At 43.6% G+C, this 9,909-nt stretch overlaps 1 protein-coding gene across 1 annotated transcript; it reads right to left on the bottom strand.

Annotated features, from left to right (window-relative positions):
* Window positions 1–697: 697 nt before the first annotated feature.
* Window positions 698–9,276, bottom strand: FRG1 (FSHD region gene 1). The gene is made up of 9 exons (XM_068137457.1): window positions 9,169–9,276; window positions 8,794–8,861; window positions 7,260–7,382; window positions 5,912–5,969; window positions 5,617–5,731; window positions 4,447–4,551; window positions 2,828–2,919; window positions 1,718–1,828; window positions 698–820 (listed from the first exon to the last, which is right to left on the bottom strand). The coding sequence occupies exons 1-9, from the start codon at window positions 9,228–9,230 to the stop codon at window positions 784–786; spliced, it is 771 nt and encodes a 256-aa protein (XP_067993558.1). The 5' UTR covers window positions 9,231–9,276; the 3' UTR covers window positions 698–783.
* Window positions 9,277–9,909: the final 633 nt, after the last annotated feature.

Here is a 9,909-nt window from a genome sequence, read left to right as displayed (position 1 = left end):
AACCAGAGCAGACACAGGGGAAACCATGCTTTATATGAGACACTAGAAACATGTATTATACTATGACACTTTCTTTTTTTGAAGTCCCTGCTGGTTTATTATTTTGAAGTCCATGTTGTAAAGAAACCAGCAAATCTGCAAAGTCATTTTTCCTTCTTGTAAAGTAAGTGCCCTGCTAACACAACAGAGACATCCCCTTTTCATAGGAGGCACCTGCATTTTCATTTGTCATAGGACTCTTGTGACTTGCTCACACTTTTTCCAGCACATAAGTTATACCACTCACCAACTTGAAAATGGAGTCCATTTTGAACATTGTTTTAGGAAGCCTCCACAGAGTTTTATGAACTCCACAGACAGCCTACTTAAGATCAGGTAGGATATTCAAAGACACAGATTTTCAGTTACTTGGTGTTCAATATAGTCATGTATTACTTAATGGTTCAATGTGCTAACGCTGTTTTACTTTTGAACTTCATCTTTGTTCAGTTCTGCCCTGTCTCCAACTTTTCATCAGTCTCAGAAGATTCAGTGGGTTAGTATCTTCCAGTGAAGAATTTATCTCAATAGCATGTAGTCTTCCAGCAAGCTTAATACCATTCATTACTGAAAGACAACATTAGTTTGATGCTTAATCACAGCTCTCAGGCAACCCTTTATAAATAACACAATAAAAACATCAGCAAAACACCTCAAATAAAAAGAGTTATAAAACATTTTACTCTTGTTTTAAATTTGACCCCGTCACCAAAGATGCAGAAGAGAATGGACCGGCTGCTTCTGTCACTTGCAGTATCTATCTGCTTTCACTTTTGCTCTCCTGTAAGGAAAGAGTAATGAAATGATTTAGATTAAGACCAAATACACCTGGGTGTTTTATCTGCCTCAAGGCATTAAGAAAGCATTGAAAGCCATTCATCTTAAACTTCACTTCAAAGCACATATAAAAGCCTAACACCACTTTGGATTTGCTAATTGGTTTTGTTTTCTTAAGGAGCTAGAACTGCAGTGTCCCAAGTTCACCTTGCCTTTCCCTTCCAATCATCATGAATGGCATTTTGTCCACTCTAAGGAAAGGAATTCCTATTCAGTGTGACTTGAAACCAACACTCAACCTGTGAGGCCCTAGGAGTGTTTCCACATCACTTGCAATTATCACAAAGTGTCTTCTGCATTCCACTCACTAAATTAAGGCAAATATTTATACTGTGTAGTGATACAAAATGTTTTACAAATTCAAGACAATTTCTATATCCTCAGGTTGGGGAAGGAATGGGGTATAAAAATTACTCCCACTAGGTAACATGAAGGCTGATCTTAATAAATTCCATTTCTCTTCAAAACACAAGCCTTCTCCTCTCCAAAACATCCTTGTGTGCTACAGGTACTGAAAAAGTTTACAATGAGCTTTATTTTTCTGATTAGAAATATTCTTCCCTCAACTTCTCCATACTAAACAAATGGAAGAACCTATTTAAAGATTTCCCCAGGAGTTCATTTCTAGGTAAATCCAAACCTGCAAGCTTCAGTTAAAGGGAAAACCCGAAACAAAAAGAGCCAACCCCCGAACTGTGACAGAGCATTGACCTGAGAGGAAATGCTCAACACCTCATGTCCCTGAAATCTAAGTTTGGTTTTTTGTGTACCCCTAATGTACTCCAATTCCACCTGCCAGTGATTTTTAAATCAGTACATTATTTCCTGTAATTTGGTGTACCTGTCGAGCAGCATTTCATGGAAAGTGCCTTCTTTCCTGGCTTTTCTGAGGGCTTTAGTATCTTCTTTGCTTATTTTAAGCTTCTTGTCTTGAAAACTTTGAAATTTCTTTCTGTAAGGGGGTGGTAAATGTAAAATGTTGAACGTGTAACTTCTGGGAAGTTTTGCTTCAATAAATATCAACTGTGTTAAGAACAGAATAGAATCTTCTCTTCCATTATGCTCTAGAAAACTGGCCTAAGGAAGTCCAGCAAACTGTCACAGTATCCAATATTGCACTAAAATTTCTGTAGGGGAAAACTAGTCAGGGCTATTTTGGCAGTCTAAGTGCAAATGAGCCCTACATGATTAGTATGATGTAGCTGCAAGTTCTAAAGAGCCACTTTTTCAACTACAACTGTTAAAGTGTATTGGGTGTAGGTGGCAAGGTGCTGGTAGTAAGGGAGCTGCAGGGGTGGGCTCTGTGAGGATAGGCTAGGGGCTGCCCCATGATGGACACTGCTGGCTCCACAATGGACCCACCACAGGACAAAACCAACTCCATCAGCAAAGCTGGTGGCACCTCTGTAAAACTGTGCTTAAGGAAGGTCAAGATGCCACACAGGCAGAGGAGAGGAAAAAAAAGTGCAAAATGTGAGTATGAATGTCAAGGATAGAGAAGGAGGTACTTCAGGCACTGGATATTCCATTCCAGCTTGTGAAGGGAACCATGCCAGAGCAGAGCAAAAGTAGCAGAGAAAAGGAGTGCTAGAGAAACCACTATGTATTGACCCATATCCTGGTCCTGCTTGGGGGAACAGGTAGAAGAGCCTGGAATAAAGCTGAGTTTGGGAGATGGAGAAAGAAAGGTGTTGGTTTTGTCTTTGTTTCTCAAATCTACTTCAAAGGGCAACAAATTAATTTTTCCACACTGAGTCTATTTTGCCTGTGATGGTAACTGGTATGCAGTCTCCTTGTCTTTATCTCATGGGCTTTCTCCTATTTTCTTCCCTTGTCCTGCTGAAGGGAAGTAAGAGTGAAAGGCTGGGTGGGAGTCTGTCTCACCAACGGCAGCCCCAAAGAGAAGTGAAAGAAAGGTACTTGAACCTATTAACAGCTCTAAACTACGTACACATAATTGATTTCACACTGTTTAACATTTCCTTTGTCTTCTTGTGGAATATCATCCTTCTTCTTAGCTTCTCTTTCAGCACAAGTACGAATCTAGTCATTGAGAGAAAAAAAAGCAGCAGAACGACAACAGTGAACATCTGTATTTTTAAAACAAGATGTTACAGGTTAAAAACCAACAACATACCCTTCATAACAGAATGAGTCACAATGACTTTAAGTTCACAACTTTCAATATGGCTAATTAGCAACTGGAGGCATCTGCAACAAAAGCAAGAGGTGCCTGAAGTATGGGAACTATTAAGTGTAATCTCTAAAACCACTGCAAGACATAATTGCCTTAATCCCAAAGTAGTACTTAGTTTTAGCAGGAGTAAAATGCCTTTTTCAGAAGCTGACTTAAGAGTATTACTGCTCTAATAGACATCTCTCTCTCTTTGCAGGCACATATTTTCCACATCCAGGTGAAGTCAACATAGTCTTTTTTGCATTCCCTTACTACAAAGATCTTCCTGTCTGCATGGTTCTGGTAAATCCTTCTCTGTCCCTGCTTCAGGCATAATTTATCAGTCTGAATAGATTGGTACAGAAGAATCTGAAATATCACATGCACTTACTCCACAGAGTCTTGCCCTTCTATAGTGGTAAAATATCTTCTATCTCTACAGAAACTATCATAGTATAACTAAGGTTGGAAGAGACCTCGAGGATCATCAAGTCCAACCTATCAACACAGACCTCTTGACTAGACCATGGCACCAAGTGCCACGTCCAATCTCCTCCTGAACACCTCCAGGGATGGTGACTCCACCACCTCCCTGGGCAGCACATTCCAATGACGAATGACTCTCTCGGTGAAGAACTTTCCCCTCACCTCAAGCCAAAACTTCCCCTGGCACAGCTTGAGACTGTGTCCCCTTGTTCTGGTACTGGCTGCCTGGGAGAAGAGACCAACCCCTTCCTGGCTACAACCACCCTTCAGGTACTTGTAGAGGGCAATGAGGTCACCCCTGAGCCTCCTCTTCTCCAGGCTAAACAATCCCAGCTCCCTCAGCCTCTCCTCATAGGGCTTGTGCTCAAGGCCTCTCCCCAGCCTTGTTGCCCTTCTCTGGACATGTTCAAGTGTTTTGATGTCCTTCCTAAACTGAGGGGCCCAAAACTGGACACAGTACTCGAGGTGCGGCCTAACCAATGCAGAGTACAGGGGCACAATGACTTCCCTGCTCCTGCTGGCCACACTATTCCTAATGCAGGCCAGGATGCCATTGGCCTTCTTGGCCACCTGGGCACACTGCTGGCTCATGTTTAGGTGGCTGTCGATCAGTATCCCCAGATCCCTTTCTGTTTGGGAGCTCTCCAGCCACTCTGACCCCAGCCTGTAGCTCTGCATGGGATTGCCGTGGCCAAAGTGCAGCACCCGGCACTTGGACTTGTTGAATGCCATTTCATTTATCTCAGTCTATAAGCCTTGGAGCTCATTTACCTTTCATGTGGCCAAATCAGTTGACATCTTATAGAACACTAATATAAACTATATTGACAGTTAATTGTAGCATACAGACACCTGGTTGTTTGAATACCCCTTCCAATCCTGTATTCCTTGTAGAAGGTATAGATTACCTTTATCATTTCCTCTTCCCCTGCAGTTTTGCTTTTGGCTTCTATGTCTCCCTCTTCGTTGCATCTAATAAAACGGCTATTTGCAGCCAATAATGCCATCTTCTTCTGCAGAAACAATATCAGATATTGTTAGTAAAAAGAGATTGTATACAATCCTTGATTCATAACATTTATCCTCTACAATCCATCAGAAAGTTATGTACATGCCTTTTATTCTTGTATACATGGACACTTCAATAGTTAGCCAGCAGGCTTACTTGGGCAGTGACTGGCTGGAAAGCAGCCCTGAGGAGAGAGACTTGGGGGTGCTGGTGGACAAGAAGCTCAACAGGAGCTCTCAGTGTGCACTTGCAGCCCGCAAAGCCAATCAGATCCTGGGCTGCATCAGGAGAAGTGTGGCCAGCAGGTCAAGAGAGGTGATCCTCCCCCTCTACTCAGCCCTGGTGAGACCCCACCTGGAGTACTGCATCCAGTTCTGGAGCCCCTATTACAAGAGGGATGTGGAGGTGCTGGAACGTGTCCAGAGAAGGGCCACAAGGATGATCAGAGGGCCGGAGCACCTCTCCTGTGAGGACAGACTGAAGGAGTTGGGGCTGTTCAGTCTGGAGAAGAGAAGGCTCTGAGGTGACCTAATTGTGGCCTTCCAGTATCTGAAGGGGGCTACAGGAAGGCTGGGGAGGGACTTCTCAGGGGGAATGAAGCTGGAAGTGGGGAGATTCAGGCTGGATGTGAGGAGGAGGTTCTTCACCATGAGAGTGGTGAAACCCTGTAATGTGTTGTCCAGGGAGGTGGTTGAGGCCCCATCCCTGGAGGTGTTTAAGGCCAGGCTGGATGAGGCTGTGGCCAGCCTGATCTACTGTGGGGTGTCCCTGCCCATGGCAGGGGGGTTGGGACTAGATGATCCTTGTGGTCCCTTCCAACCCTGACTGATACTATGATACTATGACTTCTTCATTCTTAAGATTCTGCTGCTAAAGTGCAGTAACTTACAAGTCTTTTAAGAATTTCCATTTATAGTCAATGCATTGCAGTTGGGAAAACAGCAGACTAGAAGTTACAACATGGGAGAAACAGCAAAATGCTTTTACTGCCTAAAAAACATCAATACAGATCAATTCAATATACAGTCAAATGCTAGGAACATCAGACAAACCATTCCAAACAGCTTACATCTTGGAAGACAGGTTCCCATTGCTCTCTTGATCCTATTGCATCTGAACGTCCAATAACAAGTCCATCTGAGTTTATACCAAGGTATTTGCCATAGCCAGATTTCAGAGCGATCCTCAAAGAGGAAATGCAGGAAAACAATAAAGAACATTTTTAGTTCAAGCAACTGACAATATCCAACACATCACAAACATCAGTTGAAGACAGTGTGTTTCAAAAGAATATTAAAACAGGTATTCACACCAGAAATAAAGACAACAAGAAACAAAACCAGTAACACTGTTACTGCAATTACCTTGTATCAGACAACTTCACTGCTGTGAACTGTTCAGGAGGACTGGGGCCTTCGTCATCTGAGGAATGAGTTTTCCACTGGTTAGGTATGAGGTATTAAACACACAATAGTTCAGCTTGTTAACACTGCAATTTCAAACCAGCTGAAGAATTAAACAATGGTTACTGCAGAAATGTGGAACAGGGGAGACCTTATTGCTCTCTACAACTACCAGAAGGGAGGCTGTAGAGAGGTGGGGGCCAGTCTTTTCTCCCAGGCAACCAGCACCAGAACAAGAGGACACAGTCTCAAGCTGCTCCAGGGGAGGTTTAGGCTGGATGTTAGGAAGAAATTCTTCACAGAGAGAGTGATTGGCCATTGGAATGGGCTGCCCAGGGAGGTGGTGGAGTCACCATCACTGGAGGTGTGTAGGAGGAGACTGGATGGGGTACTTGGTGCCATGGTTTAGTTGATTAAATAGTGTTGGATGAGAGGTTGGACACGATGAACTCGAAGGTCTCTTCCAACCTGGTTTATTCTAGTCTATTAAAATTCCTTTCTGAATATTCACTCTTTAAAAAAAGCAATCCCCAAACGCAGGTTAACCTTCGTATTTATGTTCATATACTTAAAGTGTTTAAAACAAGACAAAGCTAAAACCAAGGAAATCCTTCTGTGAAGAAAGGAACACCTGAGAATGTTTTGTCATTTCTCAGGTGGCTTTGAAAACCTTGCAAAGTTATTTTTCCATCTGAAAACACATTATGGTTCAGGTATGGTAACAAAACTCTATATCCTAAAAGCTACTAGCCTCTCCATCCCTCAAAACCTGAATGAGATACTATTGCCGTTATTGCTTTGATCTCATCCTGGAGGCGAAACACGCTGTCAGGGTTCTGGAACAGGCCTTGGCTGACTGATGGAGCTCAAATTCAACGTGAGGATAAGCTAATTATCCCACCACATTAGCAGCCCACTTGTGCAGCAACAAGACAAATATATCAAGATGAGGATGCTGTAATAAACCTTGAAACTCATTTGCCTCAAATTTCACTCCTCAACTGACACCATAAAGATTTCATAGGATTTGATGACAAGCAGTGTAATTTTTATTCAGTAAGTGGCATGGTCTTTCACAGGTGGTCATCTCTAATGGTGTTCAATTTATTGCACACATAAACCAGCAAGGAACTACACAAGTGAAACTGACTGGCAGTCATTAGGTTTAAGTCATCTGCATGCCACAGCTGGATTAATGCATTATTTGTAACAAACTGCTTTCAGCTGTAACGGTGCTTGTCTGTAAGTGATGCCACTTTTGTATCTTTCATTACTAAAAGTGCTTATTTCCCAATTTCCTTAAACAAACCTTTATGTGGTGCTCCAAGTGTAAATAAGCCATTGTCCAGGGCGTGGATGTAAGCTCCTTTGTCCATTTCTATAGCTATAGTTCCTGTAATTTCACCGAAGTTACTGACAGCCCACCAGTTTCCTAGAATACAAAAGCATGACAGCAGTAGTAATTATAACTGTTGTTACAATAGTTCAAGAGATGATATTTGTGCCTTCTCCAAGAAATTCTGAAGGTGCAACTGCTACTGCTATCTCCAGATCTTTGTGTGTTATAGTTCAGAGCCAATATAATTCAGCAGCAACACTGGACCAAAGTTCTGCTGTTCTACCCACCCTACCATCCCTAGTTACAGGCTCCTGTGCTTCATCCCTTCTTTGTGTTAGTCCATAAAGCAAGTGGATCCATTCCATCCATTCATCTGATGCAGCCAAGATACACCTTGCAAAGAAAGTACAGGGTCTTTTGCCTCTGGGCCAGCCTCATGCAGTTTTGGAGTCATATTCAATTATTAGATTCTCCAACATAAACAGAAACTATCTTATCCTGCTGTGAAATCACTTCATGTGAGCTGCAATCCTTAACAGTTCAAACCAATCTGTCTTTGAGCATTTGAGCCCCACAGCATTCTGCCAAAGTTAAAGGCAGCCCTATCCACATGCATGAATTAGAATTATGACTTCTCCCTTATTTAAACAACTTTCTCCTGGTATATTGCCTTACAAATATTTTCTACTTGAGTAAGATAATGACTATTTTTAATGAATCTGAATACAATGTCTCTTTTCCATGCTGTAAATTTGGCAAGTGAATCTGCCTTGAGCACAAATAATCTTCCCTGGTTTTTAAACTGTATATGGAGTTGTCTTGTTCTATGCAGTCAGTGCTCACAGATCCATCTATGAGTTTTCCAACTATCTCCCATTTTTTGTCTAAACACTGTAAAACACATGTAACATTCTTCTAGACACAACAGCCCATTTTCCTACATACCCTAGTTTAACACAGGAGCAAGGATGATTATCCTTGCACTCCTTTAGCTTATCTCTATATACATGCAACAGAAAAGAGCATTTATCCTGTAACATGCACTGTGCTACAGTATACATTTCCCATGACTCTGGTTATTTTTCAGCTGGTTTTGTTTGTGAAATGAACTGTGATCCACTGAGGATATAACAGTGCTGAAGAGCAAGTCTGCCAAGTTACTGTTCATGAGCACACATACTGTGATCCTTTTATTTTATGGAAAAAGGAAGAAATAAAGTTGATGTTTGTGTCTTCAGTTTCAAGTAAAAGTAACAAACTTATAAGGTGAACTCATGAAAGCAAGCAAGTATATCAAATTAAAAGCAGATCAACTAATCAACTCTCTTCCTTTTGAAGAGACAGAAGGCTTGACTGAACTAAAGAATCCAATAAAAGTAACTTGTGGCAGAGTAGTTACAGAAAGGCTTAGCACCAGACTTGGCAGAGTAAGTAGTTGTGACTCGATGATCTTAAAGGTCTTTTCCAACCAAAACGATTCTAAGATTCTCATAAAGGCGCTCACCAACAATGTCAAGTTGCTCTGCCGCATCCTCCTCCCGTTTCCTTTTCTTCTCCTTGTGCTTTTTCTTGCTGCAAAGGAAAGTTCAAAGTAAGAACGTGTCTGCCCTTTCCACAGCTAGCTCTATCACATGGCATCGCTCCCAAGACCTATACAAGCAGGTCACGGACACCGTCCGAGAGTAAGAGTATGAAAACCCGAAAGCTCCCGCTCTGACCGGCGTGTCCAGGCGTACCGCGGCCGGACGGACGGCCTGACCCGACTCCATCGGGGGAAGCCCACCCGGGGTTCTCAGCCCCAGGCACCACCCAGCTAGCGGCACGGCGACCGAAGAAGGAAGCCCGAAGTGGTGGCGACGGCGAGCAGCCTGCTCCTCACCTTTTCTCTTTCGCCCCTTTAAGGACGAGCTTGGTAGACTTAACGCAGGAGTACTCCGCCATCTTGGGCTACCACAAACACAGAACAACACATCCGGCTACACCCCGCCGCGCGGACGGAAGCCCCGGAGCGACAAACATCGCCCAGCCGCGTTCCGCTGTTTGCTGAGCATGCGCCCGCTGCTCGCGCGAGGGGCGCGTGGGCCCGGCGGCAGCTCCCGCGCTGTGGGCGGGCAGACAGGCGGGGGCGTCTGCTCGAGTCTCCTCTGCTCGAGTCTCCTCTGCTCGAGTCTCCTCTGCTCTCGCGTTGCGGGCCCTAGAGACAGCATTTGATGAGAAAAATGAAACGAAGAAAGTTTAAAGTTATGTTTTAGAGCATGTGCCCTTGCTCCCTCCTCTTCTGAGCCTGTCAACCTGTTCCAGTATTTCACCAACCTCATTTTAAAGAATTTCCTCCTATGTCCAACCTATATCAGCCCTGCTCTGGTTTCAAGCCATTGCCCCTCGACCTGTCACTACAAGCCCTTCTAAACAGTCCTTCCCCGGCCTTCCTGTAGGTCCCTTTCAGACAGTACAATGTAAGGTCTTGCTGGAGCCTTACCTTCTCCAGGCTGGACAGCTCCATGACTCTCAGCCTGTGGTCGTTGGAGACTTGCTCCAGCCTTCTGATCACCTTTGTGGCCCTCCTCTGGACCCATTCCAATAGGTCGATGTCTCTCTTGTGCTGGGGGTCCCAGGGCTG

This window comes from Melanerpes formicivorus, unplaced genomic scaffold (genome assembly GCF_026170545.1).
Source record: "Melanerpes formicivorus ecotype bairdi unplaced genomic scaffold, bMelFor1.0.p_v2 SCAF_4, whole genome shotgun sequence".
Classification (NCBI taxonomy): Eukaryota; Metazoa; Chordata; class Aves; order Piciformes; family Picidae; genus Melanerpes; species Melanerpes formicivorus.
Note: the sequence above shows the minus strand (reverse complement) of the source record. Positions and strands in the feature narration are given on the sequence as shown.

What these genes read in the sequence shown, in the direction of transcription:
- FRG1 (XM_068137457.1), bottom strand. Translation starts at nt 9,230, where the DNA reads ATGGCGGAGTACTCCTGCGTTAAGTCTACCAAGCTCGTCCTTAAAGGG. An exon ending in AAAGGGGCGAAAGAGAAAAG is followed by an intron (nt 8,862 to 9,168) that starts GTGAGGAGCAGG and finishes TTTCCTTTGCAG; the next exon opens with CAAGAAAAAGCACAAGGAGA. An exon ending in GGGAACCTGTCTTCCAAGAT is followed by an intron (nt 4,552 to 5,616) that starts GTAAGCTGTTTG and finishes TTGTTTCTGCAG; the next exon opens with AAGAAGATGGCATTATTGGC.